Source organism: Tyto alba, unplaced genomic scaffold (genome assembly GCF_018691265.1).
Source record: "Tyto alba isolate M040663 unplaced genomic scaffold, T.alba_DEE_v4.0 Super-Scaffold_2, whole genome shotgun sequence".
Taxonomy (NCBI): Eukaryota; Metazoa; Chordata; class Aves; order Strigiformes; family Tytonidae; genus Tyto; species Tyto alba.
The window spans coordinates 88,967,993-88,990,429 of record NW_024881282.1 but is presented as its reverse complement, the minus strand read 5'-3'; the positions used below and the strand labels follow the sequence as shown (position 1 = coordinate 88,990,429).

At 52.8% G+C, this 22,437-nt stretch overlaps 2 protein-coding genes across 2 annotated transcripts; both read right to left on the bottom strand.

Moving 5' to 3' along the window:
* Window positions 1-2,595: 2,595 nt before the first annotated feature.
* On the bottom strand, window positions 2,596-4,918 carry LOC104368101 (tubulin alpha-3 chain). Its single transcript, XM_042792430.1, has 3 exons — window positions 4,690-4,918; window positions 4,343-4,491; window positions 2,596-3,567 (listed from the first exon to the last, which is right to left on the bottom strand). Exons 1-3 carry the CDS (start codon window positions 4,916-4,918, stop codon window positions 2,596-2,598), a joined length of 1,350 nt encoding a protein of 449 aa, XP_042648364.1.
* A 5,884-nt stretch (window positions 4,919-10,802) lies between these two features.
* UCN3 (urocortin 3) lies at window positions 10,803-15,309 on the bottom strand. Its single transcript, XM_032986760.2, has 2 exons — window positions 15,156-15,309; window positions 10,803-11,596 (listed from the first exon to the last, which is right to left on the bottom strand). Exon 2 carries the CDS (start codon window positions 11,585-11,587, stop codon window positions 11,117-11,119), a length of 471 nt encoding a protein of 156 aa, XP_032842651.1. The 5' UTR covers window positions 11,588-11,596; window positions 15,156-15,309; the 3' UTR covers window positions 10,803-11,116.
* Between the last annotated feature and the right edge of the window lie 7,128 nt (window positions 15,310-22,437).

Sequence of the window (22,437 nt, the reverse complement as noted above, 5' to 3'; positions counted from 1 at the left end):
GTGATCCCATGGCTTTTGGGGAGTTGGTGTCTCTGGCTCAACGACCATAGGCAATGCTTTGCCATCTCCATGAGTGGTAGATCCTCCAGAGCCATGCCCAAGAGCGGCACACGCTTCATTGTGCAGCTTCGGCTTTATTTTCCCTCCCCGCGTGCTGGAATGGCAAAGCTGGACATAAAAACAGGTCCACTAAGCAGCAACAGGTGGAGCAGCTCACAGGATCTGTTTCCACCACATTGCTCCAGACCGTTGACCACCATTCATTCAATGCTTCATCACCACAGTAAGGGTGGATCACAGGAGTCAGGGCAGATTTGTTCATCATCATCCTGCTGGGAGGAGGCTCGAGGTGCCTGTAGAGCTCTGCCACTGACTTCTCACAAGGTCTTGGGCAAGTTCCCTCTTCCTTGGTGCAGTCAAGCCCTGATCCAGCAGCACCTGCTGCCTCTTGCTTCCATCCCATGGCCTGATGCAAACCAAGAGCTGTGTCTGGAGCATCTGGGGAGCCATGCACAGTCCTCCTGGGGCCAGTGGTGATGAGGCTGCTTAGGGGGGTTGTTGTTCAGCATGGTCTTCACATGGCTGGGGGACAAACTGTCTCACTCCATCATCATTTCTGGGCCCAGCCACACAGATGTGAAAAAAAGGATCCCGCTGCTATTGCAAACAGGTGAGCCTGAAGCTCACAAACATTCACAAAACTGCCCAGATAGAGCTACAGGGCTGTCAGGGCAGTGGGAAGGACCACGCTGTGGCTGCAGAGATGCCCATGTCCCCAACCCAACCAACAGCAGGACCTTTCTCCACTCCCAGTACGGGTAAGAGCTGTGCAGCAGCTCACACCATACAGCTCTCTCCAAGAGCCATCAGACTCAAGAGAAGATTCAATATCAGAAGAGATAAAAATTTAAAAAGTATTTTTTCCAAGCTGGAGGTTGACCCTCCAGGAGTGCAGAGTGTTCCACACAACCACAGAGATTAAGCCTTTCCAGTATCATACAAGGAGATGGCCTAGAGATGTGACAGGCCACCAGACATGGTAGAGCCACTCTGGCTGCTGTGCCTCCCTCCTGCAGCCCTGCACTGCAGGCAGTAAGGTGACCTACTTTGCCTGTGGGCCACAAGAAAGCCAGATCATGAGCCCCAGAACAAGATCCCTATCCCAACACACAGAGGAAAAGCTCCCACCACCAAAAAATAAAATTCAAGGAACCCTCACTCATCTCCTGGCCAAGTACCCAGGAGGGGAGGACAGAGCTGGCATTGCACCACCCCAAGCTACTTTTCCTCCTCTATCCCCTCCACCTTTGCTAGAAGGAGGTTTGGGCATCACTTTTGGGGTCTACATCAGCCTCTGCAACGAGGCATTTCCCAGCACATGAAACTGCATCTAGTGGAGCCAAGAGGCTCAGGAGAGCTCCATGCCCTCCGCTGAAGTCATCCCATTGCCAGCCCCACCAGTCTAAGCAGCCTCGCTCCCCCAGGCAGAGGGCAGCTGGAGGTGAGACAGCCCCCAGGAGCTCCCACCTTGTTAAATTGCCACCCCCAGGAGCCCAGCCAGTGAAGACAGGCTTTAATAACAACCACACACCACCCTTGCCTCAGGTTGTTGAAACCTTCCTCTAGTGCAAACCAGAGCCAGCACGATCAGCCTTTCAATTACAGCCTGATTGCAGATCCAGCTTTCCTACATCCCAGCCAGCTCCTTTTCTTGGATCACATACTGGGAAGAGAGACCCCAGTGGAGAAAAACAAACCTGCTGCAATCCATGAGCTATTCAGAGGTTTAGTTAAATCCTCCTTTTCAGCTCACGAACTGTATGCAGGGATTGCTTCATCAGTTATGTCTGGGGAGCAGCCATCACCCAGCACAAGAGGGAATAAGTCTAACTGGGGAGACCACTCCTTCCTTTAGAACTTAGGGACAGGACTTGGTGTGAGTGATTTTGCAGGGTCAGACAGACAGCAGAGGTATTTCAAGTCTCATCTCGACTCCAGGGAGGCTTCCAGGCAGCCCTGGCAGCAGGATATAGATCGCTTTAGCAGGGCTCTGCAGCAAGGGACCAGAGAAACCTGACCCTACTCCCTGCTATGCCTTGGGACAGAGAATAGCACAGAAAAACCCAGCGCCGGTTGCGCTGGAGTATGGAGAGAGGCTACAGGCAGCCAGTGCCAGAGTGGGGACATCAGCCTGGTGTTAGTTGTCACACAGCAGTTCCACCCCAGGGCAGACAACTCACATCATGCTGTCACCCACCCCAGTTAGCAGGGTTCACCCCAATATCCACAAGCAGGAAAGCCCTACGGGTAAGACTGCAGTGACCAACGCAACACCGAACACCCTGCAGCCACCACCCCCACCCCACCCCGAGCCAGGTAAGGTGGCACATCAAGACAGGAGAAGATATTTTCAGGTTGCCATTTATTCAGCCAACACCGTGCAGATACAAGTCTTGACCAAAGAGTTCCTTTTGGCCAAGAGTTTCCAAGTCACATTTCCTCAGAGCCAGCCCGTAACTCCCTTCTCCAGAAGGAATTGCAGGACTTTGTGTACAAAAAACTTCATCCAAGCTGCCTTCCCAAGGTAAAAAAAACTTACTCCTCCCCACAGTCCTCTCCATCTGCCGAGTCCCTTCCGACCTCCTCATAATCCTTCTCCAGGGCAGCCAGGTCTTCCCTGGCCTCCAAAAACTCCCCCTCCTCCATGCCCTCCTCCACATACCAGTGCACAAAGGCTCGCTTGGCGTACATCAGGTCAAACTTGTGGTCCAGGCGGGCCCACGCCTCCGCAATGGCCGTGGTGTTGCTCAGCATGCAGACGGCCCGCTGCACCTTGGCCAGGTCCCCCCCGGGCACCACCGTGGGAGGTTGGTAGTTGATACCCACCTTGAAGCCCGTGGGGCACCAGTCCACAAACTGGATCGACCGGCGTGTTTTAATGGCTGCAATGGCCGCGTTCACATCCTTGGGCACCACGTCACCCCGGTACAGCAGGCAGCACGCCATGTACTTGCCGCGGCGTGGGTCGCATTTCACCATTTGGTTGGAGAACTCGAAGCAAGCATTGGTGATCTCTGGCACCGACAGCTGCTCGTGGTAGGCTTTCTCTGCCGAGATGATGGGCGCATAGGTTGTGAGTGGGAAGTGAATCCGGGGGTAGGGCACCAGGTTGGTCTGAAACTCAGTCAGGTCAACATTCAGAGCACCGTTAAATCTCAAGGAGGCCGTGATGGAGGAGACAATCTGCCCAATCAGTCTGTTGAGGTTGGTGTAGGTGGGACGCTCGATGTTCAGGTTGCGGTTGCAGATGTCATAGATGGCCTCGTTGTCCACCATGAAGGAGCAATCCGAGTGCTCCAGGGTGGTATGGGTGGTGAGGATGGAGTTGTAGGGCTCCACCACTGCTGTGGAGACCTGTGGGGCTGGGTACACAGAGAACTCCAGCTTGGACTTCTTGCTGTACTCCACAGAGAGTCGCTCCATGAGGAGGGAGGTGAACCCAGAGCCTGTGCCTCCCCCAAAGCTGTGGAACACCAGGAACCCTTGGAGTCCACTGCACTGGTCAGCCTGCAGCACCAGGGAAAGAGCCAGAAGGACCAAGTTACTAAAGATATTCTACTCTCCTTGTACTTTCATTAAGCTGAAATATTGTGTTCAACTAGCAAGTTTAAGGCCATAGGTTTTTTTACTACTGCTTACACATAAAGGTGAGATATGTTGGACACAGCACACACAGAGCTGCTTTTAAATGATCTCCTCTTTTAACAGGAAGAAAGGCCTGGCCTGAGAGTGACATGTTGGGTCAGAGAGACTCTGATACTATCAGTAAAGAAGATTAGGAAAAATCTGAACGTCACTAAGAGGTTCCACCTAAATCAAGACTATCTTAGCATTACCACTAAGGAGCTTCTGAGTGCCTAGTAGGCAGTCTACCACATAGGGACTTCTGAGGGCCGACGTGGGTGAAACCTTGTACTTCAGAGACAACCACACAAGGGAGGAAAGGCCTAAGGGGAGATACCAGCCAGAAGCTGAGCTGTGACATTGGTTGGGATGAGATGTTGGATCAGGATTGATACAGCAGACACCACACCCATTAGGAGAAAGTCATCTTACCCAGCCAGTTAAATCACAGCTGCATCTTTAGTCCCTTGTTTTCCCCCTCAAGTCCCAAACCAGCAAGACATACACCCACATGTAACCCATGACATTGTTGCAGGTGACCATGGCATGGTCAAGTTGACTGAGGTCTGCTTGTCCTTCCCTCCCCATTGCACCTCTTGATGGCCAGGGCAAGAGCAACCAGAGTGCTAGTACAGAAGACCCTCCCCAGGGCTGTTACCATTTTGAGAACCCTGTCCACAACCGAGTCAATGATCTCCTTCCCAATGGTGTAGTGGCCTCGAGCATAGTTGTTGGCAGCATCTTCTTTGCCACTGATGAGCTGCTCCGGGTGGAAGAGCGTGCGGTAGGTCCCAGTCCTGATCTCATCTGAAGGAAGTGGAGGTTTCATGGGTATCACTGGCACAAGAACCACTGTCTACCAAGTTACTGGCATTAACCGAGATGCCATTTCACACGGAAGCTAGCAGCCTCGCCAGCAGTTTGGGAGACCGACACTACACTTCAAGTCAGAGAAGGTACTGCTCCCCAACCCCCCAGAAGGTTTGGAGTCCTTCCCCGACTTACCAATGACAGTGGGCTCCAGGTCAACAAATATTGCCCTGGGCACATACTTCCCTGATTCTGTCTCACTGAAGAAGGTCCCGAAGGAAGAATCTGCTTGTCCTGGGGATACACTGGAGGAGATGATGCCATTTGGCTCGATCCCATGCTCCAAGCAATACAGTTCCCAACAGGAACTGCCCATCTGCACACCAGCCTGGCCAATGTGGACAGAAATACACTCCCTCTGCATGGGGATGGGAGAAAAGACATTAGGAACATGCACTGAGGAATTAGACTAAAGCCACTTCAGGCTGTCTTTACAGAGCAAATGGCCAACAACCTATGGAGAAGAGGAGCATTATCCCAGCTTGGCAGCAGCTGGGAGAGCTTCTCCAGAGGAGGCACCCAAGAGCTGTTGAATGAGCAAGAAGTAAGCATTTGCCCTTCAGAGCGGGGTTACAATCTCCTACCAAGGCAGATGCAGAGATTAGGGCATTGCAGCAGGTCCCTCTGCATCCCAGCACTGTCCTTCCATCGCTCACCAGCCCTGTTCCCAGGAGCAGGCCACCAAGCCCAGTTGCTGAACCTACAGCACACAGTGGCTGTCTAGTCCAACTGCTCATGGTTTCTTCTCTTTGCTCTGCTAATCCTGCCTTGGGGAGGGAGATAAGGCACAGACATCTTTCCCAGGCACTTCACCCAGCGCTCTCAGCTGGGGAGGAGGGAATGACTCAGCCCAGCCAGCCTTACACAACAGGGCAAACACTCCCCCAGCTCCCTTCCCAGGAAAGTAGAAGCAGACCTCTCCCCACCCAGATGGGCAGCAGCAGAAGACCTCTGTCTCTCTGCAATGGGGAAAGCCTGTGCTGTTGGGCTTCAAGTACTGACTCAGAGCAGTTTTCTCCTCTCCATTTAGACTAGAGACAACCATGCAGGATCAGCTGGCTGGAGACACCTAGAGAGGATCCAAGCTAGGATGGGTAGGCACCAATCTCCATACAAGAATAGCAGTTGTCCCATGAAGCAACTGCTTTTGGCTTGAACCAAAGGGTGAGGTCCCTGTGCAGGAAGCACAGCTGAGCTGTTGAACTCCTAGACACAGGAGGTTTTGAAAACCAGGCTTTTAGGTTCAGAGACTGTCCTGAAGACTTCTACTGGGGCTTACTAGAGGGAAAAAACCCACATCCAATTCAGGATGGCCTGAGCAACAAAATAGAAAAGTCTCAGATGAGCTTATCCAAGTCTTAGCCTGCCCTCACCACCTGCTTTGAGCTGTGTCCTGGGCTGGAGACCCAGCACAGAAATACTCAAATTATCTTCTTGCAAGAAAGCTGGCATAGCAGGACCCCTACCAAGCACAGAAACAGGGCAGCAACACCCTACACGAGAGCAGAGGGGCCTGTATCTAATGGGTCAGCCCTCAGCCACCACCACATTGCTCTTTCTACACCAACAGCCCCAGGACAGCCTTAGTCACCCTCCACACCAGGGCCAGAACAAGAATGCTGAGCCAGTCTCCACAAGGAGACACCTTCACCCTCTGCTCCAGGTCTGTCCCAGCCCCACAGCAGAACCAGATGGGCACCTAGCTAAGTCTTATATCAGATGCCACCAGCAAGACCTTCAAGGTATCACCTTCAAGGTATCTTCATGCCCAAAGCGAGGGGCAAGACACCTTCCATCAGATGAAAAGAAAAATCCACCTCCAGAACCAGGAAGGACCAGCCATAGCCATCAGAAAACAAACCCAAGCCCCACAGCTACTCACCATGGCTCCAAACCTCCTGACCTCCCCACTACAGCCACCTCACAGAGAACATACCTTACCTGCTTCTCTCTTGGGCCTTTTATAGCAGGTAGAGCTGGACTTTCTGCTAAAAAGGGTCCCACCTGCTGCCCCCTCCTTATGCAGGCACCTGCTGGCAAAGGGTTCAGGTGTTTCTTCTCTGGGACCTGTGGTGTGTAATCAAGCTGCTTTGGAAGACTTGCACCTGTGGACCTGTGGGGTTTGGAGTTTCTTTGGCTTTTAAGTACTCACCCAGCATTGTTTTCCCCGTGCTGTCTAAGACCCCTTACTGTGAAATCAGGAAAAGAACTTAAAATGCTTTTTGTGGGAGGAGTATATGGGGTTTTTATCTATTAATGTATTTTGTCTATTAATGTATTTATTAAATTAAAGCTCATTTTAAAGACTTTCTCTGTAATCTTTAGGGCTGGAAATGTGCTTTCTGCTTTCCATCCCCCCTTTCCAGATGCCAACAGCACATCTGTTGAATCTCCTGGGGATGGACAGGAGTTGTAAGATGAGGCTCCTGCCTTGGGGGTAACGTCATGGGGCTGGGGCAGCTCCTCCAACACTGGTGGCCCAAGAAAACTGGTCTCTCTCAGCTCCAGGGCAGCTCTGGCTGCTCTTCAACCAGAGCCACAAAAGCTGGATGGCCTGGAGGACTTGGGGCAGCTGTGGAGAGAGGTGACAGTATATGGCATGAGGCAAGGACTGAGAGACACCAATGAGACCATCCCATTGCAAATGGACAAGGGTTTTATTTTCCATGCAGTGTACACAAAAGCAAGAAACTCACTGACAGCAGATGTCTCAAAGGCCAGAAATATAAGTTTTAAAATCTGGTCTAGACTTAAGACATGAGGACTGGCTCTACAGGAACTACTAAAGCTCATGAACTAGTGTCCTGGACACGGGTGGGATACCCCCTGTCCCACCTCCCTTCTTCAGTTTGGTGGGAGAGCTGGGGCCTGCCAAGAGGGAGGACAGAAAACAGGACTCCCCTGGGGGTACAACCAGCAGAAAATGGCCTGGAAGACAAAGGACCATGAATCAAAGCAAAAGCATATGAGTGGGACATGGAGCAGAGCAAAGAACCCATCCAGCAGCCAGCGGAGTTGGGGCTGGGAGTGGGGGCAGTTTCTCACCCTCCTCTGAAGAATGAGGTTGGATTTTGCAGCTTAATATGCTCTTGTCCATGTCAAGAGTTGTGTTGAGGGGGATCCATGCAGAGGTCCTGGGTGGCTGGGAGTGGCTCTGTTCCTGGGAGAGCTGGTCATAACCCCATCTGGCCCAGCTCAGAGCAGGACGGGACATCCCAGGAGTGGGACAGAACATCCCAAGAGTGGGATGGGACAACCCAGGAGCAGGACATGACATGACATTCCAGGAGAAGACCTTCATGTCACCTGGGAGGTCTTCTTCTTGGTGTATCTGGAGCCTGAATTGCCCCTCACCCCTCTGCTTAGGGCTCAGCTCCTGATATAACCCTCTGCAAGGCCAGCGTGTCTCCAGTGCTCTTTGTCCTGAGATGCATGGACTAACTCTGCCCATGGTGACTGCTAGAAATCATCTTGGTTTTCCTCACCAAGCCCCAGTGGATGTGAAGTTGGGGACCTCCTCGTGCAGGGGGTGCATTTTTGGGCAGCCGCTCCGTGCCCGTTGAGTTACACTGCTTGAATCCCTTCCTCAACCAGACGGGCCTGGGGCCTCCTGGATCCCAGGATGGGGTTCAGGATCTGCTGTTCTTGGGGGCTGCTCGGATGTGGGTGAAGGAAGCCTTTGAGCATTGGCATGTGCAGGAGGAGAAGGAGGACAAGGGGGTTCCTGGAGGCCAGGGAAGACCTGGCTGCATGGGGGAAGGATTATAAAGAGGCTGGAAGGGACTCAACGGTGGGAGCAGAAGGATAGGTTGGTACAAGTGAGCCTGCAGCGGCTGTGCACCCACGCCTGAGCAAACTGCTCTTTTGGAGTGCAATACTGAGAGATTGGGTTTCAGCCCTGCGTGAAATGGCAGGAAAGACCAAATCCTCACCTGGCTTTTACAAAACTGCACATATCACCCCAAACAGCAATGCTGTCCTTCCCAAGCACGGGGGCGTTGGCTCTGCAAGTTCCCAGACCCACGTGGGTGCTGAGGGAGATTTCAGTGCTCTGATTTCCATCCAGATTCCTCAGGAAATCTGTCTCCGCTGACTTCCGCCTGTCTCTCAGCCTCTTCAAGCAACCCCTGGTCTTGCTTGGCAGAGGTTGAGAAGGAGGATTAATTTTGGAAGGGTTTATGCAAGCCAGTGCCGAGTGTGGGTGAGACTCTCCCTTGGGATGCAACTGGGGAGGGGGGATCTCTGCTTTCCCCATCACACATTATCAGCTGGTGTCTGCTGTCCTCGTCTCAGCTTTGAACATGCAAGCACATCCTGGTGCCAGCAACCCCCTTGGCTCGTCTGCTCCCACACTGTTGCTTCAATGTTAATTGTTTTTGTTAAAGGGGAGCAGAAGAAAGAACCAGTGTGAGCCCCAGGAATGTGATGTTTTGATTTCCAGCCTTGAGCATGGGCCTGAGATGTTCCCCTTGTCTAACCGAGTGCTGGGAAGGGACCCCAACCAGGGCTGGTGCAGATCCTGATGGCAGCTGATGGTGGGGAAAAGCCTGTTCCCAGCCTGGGACAGTGCTTCACTGGAGCTCACTGGGGAGCACAGGGGAAAATTCTCTTCAACTTTCTGCTGAGAGCAATGATTTCTCCCTTGGCTGTGAGCAAACCCCTCTGTTCCCCCTTGCTATGACAAGGCTCCTCTAGACAGGCCTGTGCATGGAGAAAGGCTGAGCCTGGACAACATGGGGACACCTCTGGCCAAGCCCACAAAGGGACAAGAGTGTGTCCAGCTGGGTGCTCGGCCGGGTCTGACCTTGCTCTGCTCTGCTTTGCCTGACCAGATGTGAGCGGGCACGAATGCCTCAGTTTCCCTGGGTGTAAAATGGAGTCAGTGCCTAAGTCCTGCTGAACAAGAGCTCTATACTACTGGGAGATGGGTGCGTAGGCTATAAAAATGTCTAAAGCTCTATACAGTGTATAGAAAGGACCACAGAGTCAAAGGCTACAGCAGATTGCAAAAAGGAAAGACCTCACCGGTATATGCTTGGAGCTGAGGCAGGAGGAGGTCATTGCACAGAGATGCTCTGGGCATCTTGGTGTGTTGTCTGCTGGAGATGTGTGCTGTGAGGGGAAGATGCTGAAGGGCCTGGTGCAGTATTTTGGATTTGTTTTCTGGGCTTCGGTCAAATTTGGGTCCTGCGTCCCTGGGCTGTGGGCCAGTTAGGAGCCTTGGCCACCTGAGAGCATGGGTTTGCTGGGGTTGTACTTGGCTGTGTTGCCTCCTCCGGGTGCCCAGTGGGGCAGCGAAGAGATGCCTCTGGCTACATCTCTACACATCACTGCTGGGTCCATCCACCAAAGCTTCAACCAGAGACCAGTCCCCTCTTAATGTCCCACCTGGCATGCTCCCCATGGTCGTTCTCTGGATGCCTGGGTGGGGCTGGTGGGAGCTGCTTTGCTGCTCTTGGAAAATGTCTCCTGGGGAAGGAGGGCCAAATTTCTCTCCGCCTCCCACGTCTGCTGCATGCAGGGATGGAGGCCAGAAGATGAAGATTCATCGTGTTGCTGGGCTGGGAGGTGAAGAGAAAGGGAGATGTAGAGGAAAGGCTAAATGGTCCAAGGTGAAGGGGTGGGAGCTTGGTGAGCTGGGGCTCGGTGGAGGGTGGAAAAGAGTGGGGTCAACAGGGACAGTCTGTGTATGGGGAGCTGAAACTGTACCAGCTGAGAAACTGGTACAGATGTCTACTTAAAAAAGGGAGAGTGGTGGAATGGTGGGCAGGGGTAGACTGAGCAACATGGACAGAGCTGATGAGGTGGGTCTGGAGCAGCCAGGGAGGCACCTGCAGCTCTTGGGGTTCAAACACACTGGAGGCCACGGGGTGGCCCTGGCCAGGGCCAACTGATGACCCGGGGCTATTTGTGAAGGGCCATGTGGATGGGGAGGTGGTTTCTGTCTTAGCTGAGACTGCTGGTGGAGAAAGTGTTGGTTGTAAGACAACTTTAAAACCTAGAGAGTCCCCAGGAGGAGAAACTGAGAAATCCCTCCTGAGGTCCCCTGACCAGTCTTGCTGTTCCTTTCTCAATGCTGTGATGATTGTGTGTAGGGACAGCTTGTGCATGGGGACTTGGGCGGGAGTAGGGTCTGCACTGTGGTGGGGACGGGACTGTGAATTTGAGCTGGAGGGAGGTTTTGGAAAGACTATGGGTCCTGACAGACCTGACCGAGTACCCGGTGGAGGCGGTGGGAGAACAAAGCATTGGAAACTCAAGAGATCATAACTTTAATTAGGGACCTTTCTGAGGCATCATGCCTCCTTTGCCCTTCTGCAGACACGAGCCTCTTCCCCGTACGTGGAAATGTCAGGAGGTGGGGGGGGGGCTGGAGGTGACCAGGAAGGAGAGAAGGAGGAAGAAGAGATATGAAAGTTAGGTAGCTCTATGGGTCAAAAATATACAACACCAATATCATACATGGCTGTCAGTCCCCTCTGGCCAGCAGGCTGGGGCCTGGTGGTGGCCCCACGCAGCCAACCCTGCTCCGAGTCCCCCCTGCCCCACGGGGGGGGGGTGGTCACTTCCGCCGCCCAATTTGGGCCATGAGGTGCGCGTTGGCGGCGGCCTTTGCCCGCAAGTTCTTGGCTTTGGCGATGTTGAAGAGGATGTTCATGATGTTGGTGGGGACGTCGAGGGAGAGGGTGACCTTGGTGCGGCGGTCGCTCTTGGCCCGGTTTTGGTACGTCTTCCCTTTCACCTGTGCCTGGGACACATATTTGTAATGGCCTTCCCCCGGGAACGTCCTTTTCCCCATCTCTTCGTCCATCGCGTCCTCTCCCTCTTCCTCATCAGATGCCTCCTCCGGTGATGGGGAGTCGAAGCCGCGCTTGTCCAAGACGGCGTTTTCCTCCAGGTGACTCTTCCGGGCTTCAGCGAGGGCCGTGTTGAGGCAGCTGAAGATGGAGGCGGCATTGTAGAGGTGGAGAGCCTGGCCGGTCTCGGCGGCGCAGAGGAGGGTGAGGAGGAGCAGCAGCCTGGTGTGGGGCATTGTGGTGGCCTGGCCCGCGGAAAGAGCAAGGGGAGGACAGAGATGGGCATGAGCTTCCCGTGGGCCCTGGGGCAGAGCACCGTCGTCCCCCCATCCTCCCACATCCCATGGACCTGGGTTCATCAACCAGGTCCTGCGCTCTTGCCTTCGCCTCCCAGGTGTGTCCCTCAGGTCCCACCCAATGCTTAGGGCAGGTGGGAGTGAGTTGACCTGGGGCCTTCTCCTGCAAGGTGCAACCTCCCAGCTCTTGATTTTGGGGTGCTGGGTGGGAGGTGGGATGTTCAAGGTGTTTGGCATGGCTGCAGCCTCCGTGGAGGGGAGGATTTGGCCATCCCTTTGCTGAAACACGAGTGCCTGCTGCAGGAGAGATGGTTTCTACCATGGGTACCTCCTTGCCTGGGGCAACCTCATTGCAGTCCCCATGCAGCCCTTTCCCTCCACCTTGCTAACAACTCCACAGAGTAAATGTGGGTGCCAACAGCTGTTGTAAAGGTGGGTTTTCCTTTCAGCTCCTCTCTGGTCAGTCTGAAGCCACCAGAGATGTTTCTGGGCTCTTTGAAGCCAGAAATTGCCTGTCTACCTGCTCACACAACTCTGTCTGAAAAAGGCATGGAGAGTGGGGGACAGACAGCCCCAATGCTGGAGGTGTGATTTGCCACCCGTCCAGCGTGATGGCCCCATGGCCCCTCTCCACCTCTGTCCTTGGGTGTTCCAGGATTGCCCATTACCCCACGGCTCCATCCCCAGAACCCCCCTCTACCCTGAGGCTGCCCCATCTGCTGAAAGATTTGAGGTGCAGTCCTCTCATGGACAGCCCTGGGGGCACCTCCAAAATCACAGCAGAGCAGCATCACTCCCTGCTTGAAATGCAGTCATTCTGGGGGTTTATGGGGAGCTGAAAACCTTGGGATAACTTTCCTGCTCTGCAAAACCTCCCCGTTTCTGAGTGCTGTCTCTCCTGGAAGAAACCCATCTCTCTGTATACCCACCTGACCGCACAAAAGGCCACCGAAAAGGTCACAGGGGATCTCCTGGTGGGGGTCTTTGCTCATTTTGAGGTCAGACAAGTGTCCCCAAGGCCAACCCTGAGGGAACAAGGATGCTCCAAGTGCCCGGAGGCAAGCTGGCATTCCCAATCTGTGGGCCCCATCTTGTGGCAAACGCATCACAAGGCAAGCTGTGTCCCTGGGGACAGTCCCCAGGGGTGTGGGGACCCCACCTGGGGCTGGGCTTAAATTGTTGATTTGGGGTCGTGAGCTGCTAATTTATTCCCCATGGGGATGGGAGTGTGGAGGGACCAAGGAGGCTGGGGGAAGCCCCTCGGAAGCTTTTGTGGAGCAGGATGGCTCCTGCAAGTCTCCACGGACATCTGTGTCTTGGGACTACCGCTGGGGATGGAGGCTGTGCCTCGCTGCATGAAGGGCTGCTGGGTGGGCGAGATGTCCTCACACTGATCCAAAATCAAAGCAACCCCCTTGTCCTCAGGGGCTCTCACCCTGGGCTTGCTCTTCTGCCACTGAGCCCCAGTCCCTGAAACTTGTGTCACCTTAACTCTGCCCTTTGCTGTCCATCGGAGGGGGAGGTTGGGGCAGGTTTATCCTCTTATCGCTGCCCTTTGCTGTCCGTCGGAGAGGGAGATGAGGGAAATTCTACAGGCAGGATTTGAGGGGGCAGCTCGATTTCTACTTCTTTGCCTCACTCGCCCCTGCACAAAACCCCGCAGAGCTCCCCCAGCCTGCAACCATCCCCTCAACTCTGCCCTGCGTCCGGACGAGAGAGGAAGGATGTGCAGCAGCCGTGCCACCACCCAGGCAGTTCCAGCAAAGCTGTCGCTATAGGATGGGAATGGAAAACCCTTCCCAAGCACACATCCCCCATGCGAGGCAAATTTGGGGCCTGAAACTCTCCTTCCTTCTGCCCTGAATCATTCATTTAAATCCTGGGACTCAGTTTTTGCCTGCAAAAGCTTCACAGGACAAACATCTTTCTTTCTCCCACCCCCAAAACCTCCCCCTTTGCAGCTGCATTTCAGCCCTGGATGAAGCAGCAACACCTCCCCCCTCCCCTGCAAACTCGTTACAGCCCCTGATAGCAGGATGGGGGACCGAGGAGGGGGGGGGGGGGCATGAATTTTAAAATTGCTAAATTTCTCACCCCTGCCTGCTCTCCTGGGAACGCTGTTTGGCCCTGAGCTGCTGGGTGGAGAATGAGGATATCTTTGACTGCCCTCGCAGAGCTGGGGCGGCTGCTGGGAGAGAGCTGAGCTGGTTTGAGCTGCCGCTGCCCCCTCCACAGCCGCAGAGCAGCATCTCCACCTCGCCTCTCCCCAAAAAGCTGTTTCGTGACTCTCTGAAACTGGTGGCTTGGCCCCGTGGCCGGCTCAGGCTTTTTCCATTTAGCAAAACGCTTGAGGGACCTCGGCTGAGCGAGGGGGAAAGCAGAGCAAGGGGGGAAACGTGGCTGAAACGCATCCCCACCCAACACCTGGATCCCTGGTCCTTGGCTGTGGGGTGGATAGCCTGGCAAAAAAAGCAAAAATCAAGGCAAAGCAGCGAAAAAATGCAGCGTCCGGCTGTGCTGGCAGAAAACAAAAGCTGGTATTTTGTGGGTTTGTTTATTTTTTTTTTTTTTGGTCCTGGCATGCCAGAAAGTTTTTTTGATCCAGAAAGCAAGCTGGAATTGGGTTTTCCTCCCCTGCACTGCCCTCCCTGCCCCCCACCTCCCCCCGAAAAAAAAAAAAAAACAAAAAACAACAAAAAAGCGCAGGAAAATAAGAAAAACCATCTACGGGGGATCTGAGGAGTCTGAGTTAAATCTGCCACTGCTGCAGGGTGACCTGCAGGTGCCATTCCTGCCGGTGCGAATTGCCAGGATGCCCGTGAGAAATTACAGGCATTATTGAGCTGGTACCAACAGCCACAGCAGGACCCTTTGTATGGGCTGAAGATCTGTCTCCCGGCTTTAAAAGAGAAAAGTCAATCGCTCCGGCAAGGCAGCTCTGCAAACTGAGGACAAAGCTATTTGCTGGTTGTCACGGGCTCCTCGGCAGCAAAAGCACCGGATTAAGCTAATTTTTCCCCGTCAAAAAAGTAAGTCTGCAATACAATTATGCTGTGGATGAGACCTGTAGACTTTTTAAACTCTTTCTGTCTGATGCCGCCTCCGCTTTCCTAATGAATCTCTCCTGACAGTGCTGATTCCCAAGGCTCCAAAATTCAAGCTGAGCCGGTGGGGACAGGGCTGTGCCCTCCTCTCCTCCCCATCCCTTTAACCACAACAGTGATTTGTATCCCTATTTTTCAATTTCCCAAGATTTCCAAACCCTTCCCAGGCTGCCCAGCCTCATCTGCCTCCCCAAATTGTTATAATAACACAAAAGAGATTTCTTTGCTTGGGGACAGTCTTTTAACACAGTATCTTGAACTGTTTTTCCCTCTCCTGCCCATTTTTTTTTTTTTTTCCTTGTAGAGAAACATGGAACCTGATCTCCAGAGGAAAGCACTGAAATATTTAAAGTTTGTGCAAATGAAGCTGGCTGCTGGTTAATAAATAAAATCCAGGCACTCACCTGGTAGTCCTCGTTGGTCGGGATGGGAAGGGGTTGCTGCGTTCTCACTCCGAGGAAAGAGGCATCAGGCGCGTTCCCCTGAACTTCGGCACCCTCGCTTTTCTTTTATTGTTATTAAGAGGGCTGTGATATTTTTTCTCTCTATGGAAACGCTTTCCCCTCCCTCGTGTATATATAAAAATGAGCGATCACGGGGTTGGAGTCGTAACTCCAGACGTGGAGCCTTCATTTGGGCATGATTTCATTAAAATGAAATCAGAGGGAGCTGGCAACGTCACGGGGATGCGGTGCTTCTCCCCATTCAGAAGAAAAAAAAGGAGGGGGGGGTGGGAAAAAGAAGACATCTGAACCTGACAGCCTGGTGAGAGTCACCCAAAAACGGGGCTGTCACCAACACCGGGACTTTGCAGGATCATGCAGACATGCTTTCCCCCTCCTCCTCCAGGTAGCCGGGCACTTGGTGCAAAGATATTTTAAACGCTAAGGTTTCATGTCCCCTAAGGATGCCTGTTAGGATTTTGAGCGTTGATTAACAGTGTTATCCTAATTATTGTGTTTGTATTCAAAGAGTGGGGCTGGTGCAGCACCTTGGCAGGGTTTTGCCCCGGGCCAGTGCTCGTAACTCCCATGCGCAGCAGGGACAGACTTGCCTTGCTCACACTGCTCTGCCCCCTCTGCCTGGTTTCCCATCTCTTGGACCTTTTGCTCTCTCATGCAGGCAAGGAAACCTCTGGGAGATGGAAATTTTGGGAAAGTTCTTCCAGGATTTGGTAGCACAGTCCCAGCTGCAGGATGGAGGTAGGGATAAAGCGTGTCTTGAAAAAAAAAAAAAAAAAGACCCTCATGCTCCCCAAACCCACTGAGGTCCAGCAGAATTAACTCAGATTGCCCCAAAAGAGCAGCCAGGAAGGAAAACTCCCAATCTGGGGTTCCAGGGCCGCTCTGGTCCTGGTGTTGCCAGAGAGAGGTCTCCCCTGATGTCCCATGCCACTGGTTTGCAAGCAAAAGTGTTTTGCGCTGTGAAGAGGTTGGGGATGGAGCTCTCCCTGCTGGAAACAGGCATTGCTCCATGGGATCCCGGGCTGGGACACCTGAAGGAGTCCACTTTAGGGCTGGGCTGGGGGCTCCTGGTGGCCCCACAACCCTGCTGAGCCCTGCCTGCTTATCAGAGCTCCTCTCTGAAACCTGCTTGGAAATGCCATTGCCACCTTCTGCTAGCAAAGGGCCGGTGGGGGCGCGGGTATCCCCGGGAAGGGACAAATCCTGCCCAAAGCGGGGGAAATCCTCTGAGCAACCCCACAGCAGCCAGCTGTGAGCCTGGATGGGATGAGGAGATGTTCTCGCTCCTGGGCCACACGCCCAGGTCACAGCTGCTCCTTTGGAGAAGAGGTGCCATGACTCTGGATATTTTTGGATGAGCATTTTTGAGCTTCTCACCTAACCCGTGATGTTGCTGGCCGCTATCTGCGAAGCAGTGACCGGTAACACTGAGAGCTCCCCTTTGGCTTCAGGCCTGGGTAGAGCATTTTCCCCTTAATCACCTCCAGCTGTTGGCTGAGACACATCAGGACCGACTGCTCCAGCAACTCACTCCTCATTCATTTTCATTTGAGGTTTTCATCTCCTGGACTGATGTTTTCTTTTCCTCTCCTTCACGGAGACCTGGAAGGTGGTTTGGTTATCCAAACCTTTGGAGCCTGTAGTAGTATTTTTGAGCAAGCAAACCTGCTTGCAGACTTCAGCGCCAAGAGCTGGGTGGGAAACTCCCTTAGTGGGTTTTCTTCCCAGCAAGAGTGAAGGGAAATCACCATCAGTCCACAGTCCTCTCTCCTCTTTCTCCAGCAAACTCTCACGGGCTTATTTATTGCAGAGGAACGAGCTTTCCCTAAGGGCTGCATGGTCCCTGGAGCTGATGAAACCCTTCAGATCTTGCCCTGTGGTGAGGAAGCAGTGATAGATGAGAGCTATTTCCAACCCGTTCCCCACAGTGGAGGTCCATTAAAAATGATTTCCCCCTTGTGCTCGTTGTGGATGCGTGAGTGCTGATTCTCAGCAACCTTTGGCTTCCCTCCGCTTGACTTGTATCCTGCCTTGTCTCAACCTCCTCGGGGTACGAAGGGCTTTGACTGAGCACCGTTACCCAGTAGTTTAATTAGTGTTGGTGGACCAGGGGACATCTCAGGGCAAGGTCTGAAACTTGGAAGGAGGTTTCTAATTCTCTTTTTCAAATATATGTAGTTTCTTGGGTGGTGCTAAGCGCCAACCAGGTTTGACTCAACCCGGGTTTGACTACTCGTGGAAGTACCATGAGACCCACTCCACCAAGCTTTGTGCCTGGGGTGGACAGTGAGGGCTTCGCCAGCATTTCTCTCCCATTGTGCCTCCTTGGAGAGTTGGGTTTTGCACCCTCTTGCTCCCTGAGGGCTGCAGATGTTGACTGTGGTCCTTGCAGAAAGATCAGGAGACCCTTGGACCCTGTTTGGCCCAGACCACTGATAGCCCTGCATGCTTCAGAGCAGGATAGAGACCCACATCCCTGATTGTCTTGGTCTGGGCATGGAAGAAGGAGGTTGAAGATGTAAATACATGTGAGATGGGAGCTCTGGGCGCTGACCTGGCCAACAGGTGCTTCATGAAAGCTGTGTGGGTCCTCCTCTGCCTACAAGAGGGGCATGTATCCATTCCGTGCCCCAGCATCACATCCCGTTGCGGTTGAGAAGCACTTTAAAAGGGCCAGGGGAATCACTGAAAATGTCTCCCGTGGCATTTTGGAGTCAGTTGTCACCTGCTCAGAGAACATCAGCTAGGGAATATAAAAGATGTGGAAAGGTTATTGCTTCTGGTACGGGGCATGAGTATGGCAACCCCGGCCCCAAAGGTAGGTGCAAAACTGGTACCCTAGAGATCAAGGCCTGGTGCACCCCTCTGATGCAAGGACCTGGTGTCCCTGGCCGCTTCCAGGAGTTTCAGGTCTTCAGGCCAAAACTGAAGCCATCCTAAAGCCCACTTTCTCCCAGAGGTGACGAGGTCTTTAACTTCTTTCAGGTCATCTCCAAAGTGAATTAAACTACATGAAGACTGTAGATTGGAAGGGGGTAAGGTCTATTTAGCTGCACCCATACAAGTGGTGGCTGCTCCACCTTTGCAACCATCCTGTCCCTTATGGTGGGGTGGTGGTCCTCCCTCACTGAACCTTTCTTGGGGTTGAGAGGAGAGCATGTGTGATGGAGGGAGAAGGTGTGAACAGCTGGTTTTCACCCATTCACCCAAGCACCTGCTTCAGGCTGTCCCCATGGGTTGCACATGCTCTCAATGGTTGGAACTGGGATATTCAGCCCTTCCTGGCTGGTGGCTGCAATGAGATGACTTGAGGATGTTGGGAAAGTGCTGACCCACATGCCAGGAGGTCCCGTAGGACCTTGGTGTCTGCAGCTATGGCACAGGAGGTTGACAAGGGCAGTTGCCCACCTCCACCATTGGTCCACCTTCACATGCTTGGGGCTGAACTTCACCCCACTTGACTGAATTTGAGTGGCAGCGGTCACAGGGTCTCAAGGGTCTCAGAGGATTGGGGCACAAGAGCAGGCTGAAAGGCAGGGAGAGATTTCATGCTTAAAAAAATGTTTTCCTGGGCAGCCAGACTTAAGACAGGTCATCCCCGTGGCTGCAAAGACCAGAAGAAATCAAAAGAAGCCTAGAGACACGCTACATTTGAAGGAATGGCGTAGACATGTGTCCCCCTCAAAAGTCAATTCTGCTGCCAGAATGACCCATGTAAATGTGAGTCTGTTTATTTTGTTCCTGCAGATGACAAAAACTACTTGAGAGAGAAGCTGGAGCGTGGAGGTGAATGCATTTCTCGTCATTCAGCAGGTCACTTCTGGAGCCAGGCGGTGAAACCCATCTCCATCTCCTGAGTAGATACTAGGGTGTATTTCTATGTTTTATTTACCCACAAAACACTTTGCTGTTGGTCAGTGCAGGACAATGTCCTTGTAGGAGGCAAATCTGCACGCCAGACATAGAGTCTTCACGGTGATTTTATTAGGGGAAAATAGGAAAGAGAAGGCAAAGCCTAAGAAAGAAAGATGAAAGAAGTCAAACTGCCTGGTTCATCCCTATCGTCCTGCTTTAAAAGCAAACTGGACTGTTTTAGCTGTCACTGGCTGGCTTGCAGGTCCCTGGTTTGGTCTTTGCTTTCGCAGGGGATCGGAGAGGAGATTTTGCTGCAAAACTGAAAATGTCACGACATGAAAATAACCCCAGTTGGCCCTGGGGAAGGAGGGAGCCGTGCTACAAACAGCCCGGAGCACCCATGGGAGCTGGATGGTACCAGAGGGGACTCAAACTCCCCAAAGTTTCGCTGAAAATTACCAAACTTATGAAAAATACAGGCTTTGTCATGAGCATCCTCACATGTCTCCCTTGTGCGTCTGTCTGTTTAGGAGCAGGACACCTTCCCACCTCTTCTCAGCCTCTTTGGCTCTCACCGAGCTCAATTTCCTTCTGTGAATCATTGTTTAAAGCCTGAATGTGGGCAGCTGAAGAGGATCTTATTAAAGTTTCATCACTACAGCCATTCTGCTACTGGGAAAAATAAGACACAGTGACTTGTGCCTTGAAAGCAAAAAGCAAAAAGCATGCCCCAAATACCAGCACAAAAGTTTTGCCTGGCTCGAGCAGGCAAAGCAACTTGCTGCGAGGTCCTGCTAACTGCTTCCAGCACCAGAATTGCGTAGAGGAGTCGGACACGGACGCACTGTAGATCCACAGAGGGACAGAAGGGAGTTTTCTGGTTTGCTTTGTCCCTTCTTTAATAATCTCTAAGACTCAATTTGCATTTTCAAGGCTGCGGAGGGAGGAGAACATCGCTGTGATACGAGATTGCCCATCTCCCATCTCTCTGTAACCCTACAGCAAACAGCCCTTCCTCTGCCACGAGACCGATTTTTTTGTGGGTTTCTCTTCCCTATAACCCCATTTTGGGTGCAATTGTCACGCCTTCCAGCAACTTGGCAGCAGAAATTCCCTGCATGACTCTCCAAGGTGGCCGTATAGCAGGCACCGAGGGCTTGGAAAGCCTTGTCGCTTTGAGCTGGGACCTCAGCAGAGGGAGGAGAGGAGCTGGGGACATGAAATTTGTTAGTTTTGCAGGATCTGGATTATTGTTTTTCCTTTCTCGCCCCTTTTTTTCACCTTCTCGGGCCCCGAGTCGCTTGCTGCTGCTGCAGGGTCGCAGGGATTTACAGCCCTGGTCATATGCAAAGCACTTGGTTGCCTGTAACGAGCAGTTACTCACCCCACCTTCAGTGTTTCATGTTCCTGGCAATTAATTATCTCTGCCTTGAGCTTTTGGTGCAAATGCAATATCAGAAAGTCTCTTTGGGATAAAATGGGCTGGGGCTATTTTACAGATTGCTACGTATGCTTCTCCAGTAATTGCTTGGGCCAAACCCAAAGACCAACTTCACTGCTGACAGCCTTCAGGCATGAAATAAAGCTTGGTTCTTGATGTTTCCCTCCAAAGGCAGAAAATTAAAAAACAACAGATAATAAAAAATAATATTAAATACTCCAAATTGTCTTCCCCAAGTGTTTGCTGCAATGTTTTTATCTGGTATCTCTCTGTTGCACCCCCTACTCCTTCACCAAAGAGGTGTTTGCACCTGCCTGCACACGTGGTATGTGCCTGCAATTACATGGGCATCACATCTCCAGTTGGAAGGGAACATCTAAAGTCAAGAAAAAATGTAAAGGCAGGCAGCAGGCACCTGGATCCATGTGCAGGAGCGGCCCTGGTCTCAGGGTGTTTATCCTGACAGCGGGTCTACACATAAAACCTATTTATACCCCATGGAGTGAAGTATAAAAAGAGCTGTTTCTCCTTTTTCCTGCCTCCATAAGCAGGGATCGCTGCCACTGGTGAGGCTCCAGCAGCTGGATGAGGTGGGTGGGAGAAGCATTGCTCAAGAAATGTGGTGGTTGCTTCTCTACAGATGGGTTAGATTGCTCCTCCAGCATTTCTTTGCCGCTGGGATCGTGGCTGTGAGTTGGCCCCTTGGCTTCACAATCCGTGGGGAGGTGCTGGGGATGGTTTCAGGGGCAGGGTGGGACACATCTGGGGGATGGAGGGCCCACTGGTGGGGCTCAGGGTGCTGGGCTAAGGGATGCCCAAGGCAGGGGATGGGCGAGGAGCCATCCAGAGGAAGCCTGAAAGATCAAATGGGATTTATCAGGTTGGTTTGGGGTGGAAAATGGGACAGAATGGACAGCTTGAGGCAGCTCATGCAGGAGCACTGGCTCTTGGATGGGGAGTTTCAACTTGGTTTTCCTCCTAACCCACACAGTAATGATGTCAGGGGCAAACCCATCCCCATTTTTGCTCCTGCTTGGCCCAGCTCAGACTAGCAGAGCTGTCTTCCTGGCACAGAAGGATTTTCAGGCTTTTTCAACACTTTCCCTCCTTCTCAAGGGTGCTGTGATGGTTGGGTTGCAATTCCACCCTTGCAGTGGGCAGGGGACCGTGTTCTCCAGCGACCTCCCAGCAACGCTGGCAAGAGGCTGTATATACCAACACAGTGATGTAGCATTTACTATTTCTCCAAAAAGTGATGGGTGTCACCCAAAAGGGCGTGTGCTGTGGACGGCGTGCAAACCCCCACCGCCTCCCAGAGAGCCCGAGCACGGAGGATGTGGTGGAGGCTTTTGCAAGACAGACTTGCCGATGCCCAGGGCCAGCGCTGCATTAACTTATGGCCATTTGCCTCCGTGGCATCTCTAGAGCCTAAATTACTCCTGCTCTAAAAATACCGTGTAATTAATTGACCTAGCTGAGTGCAGTTCAGGCTGGTGACATGGCGATGAACTTTTTTGTTGGTTTCGACTCTGGCAGGAGAGAAGACAGGGGCTTTTTGTCGGCTCCCTCCCGAACGGCCTGTCTGCTCCAATCTGCCAGGCACAGCCAGAGGACGCTGGATGATGCTCAGGGCCCAGCTGTCAGCGCTGGTGGCCATTTCGGGGACTGTATCATTATCAAATTACTAAATTACGCCGGCCCAGCCTCTTCATCTCTCACGATCCGTTTTCTTTTGTCAGGGTTGCTAAGGAACTGCCTGTGGACTTCGGATGCCGCGAGGAGGCAAGTTTCCCCTCTCCGCACCTCCTCGCAAGACTTTGCTGGCTGGGTGCAGAAGAAACGCCCTCCTGCAAAGGGGCTGAGTGTGCTCAAGCTATCGGTGCACGTATATTCATAAATACAGACCTGCGGGCTCAGGTCTGGAGC

Excerpts from the sequence above, each read along its gene's own strand:
- UCN3 (XM_032986760.2), bottom strand. The coding sequence starts at position 11,587 with ATGCCCCACACCAGGCTGCTGCTCCTCCTCACCCTCCTCTGCGCCGCC.
- LOC104368101 (XM_042792430.1), bottom strand. The coding sequence starts at position 4,918 with ATGCAGAGGGAGTGTATTTCTGTCCACATTGGCCAGGCTGGTGTGCAG. Across the intron at positions 4,492-4,689 it reads CCTGGAGCCCACTGTCATTG|ATGAGATCAGGACTGGGACC; the intron begins GTAAGTCGGGGA and ends CACTTCCTTCAG. Across the intron at positions 3,568-4,342 it reads TGGACAGGGTTCTCAAAATG|GCTGACCAGTGCAGTGGACT; the intron begins GTAACAGCCCTG and ends CTGGTGCTGCAG.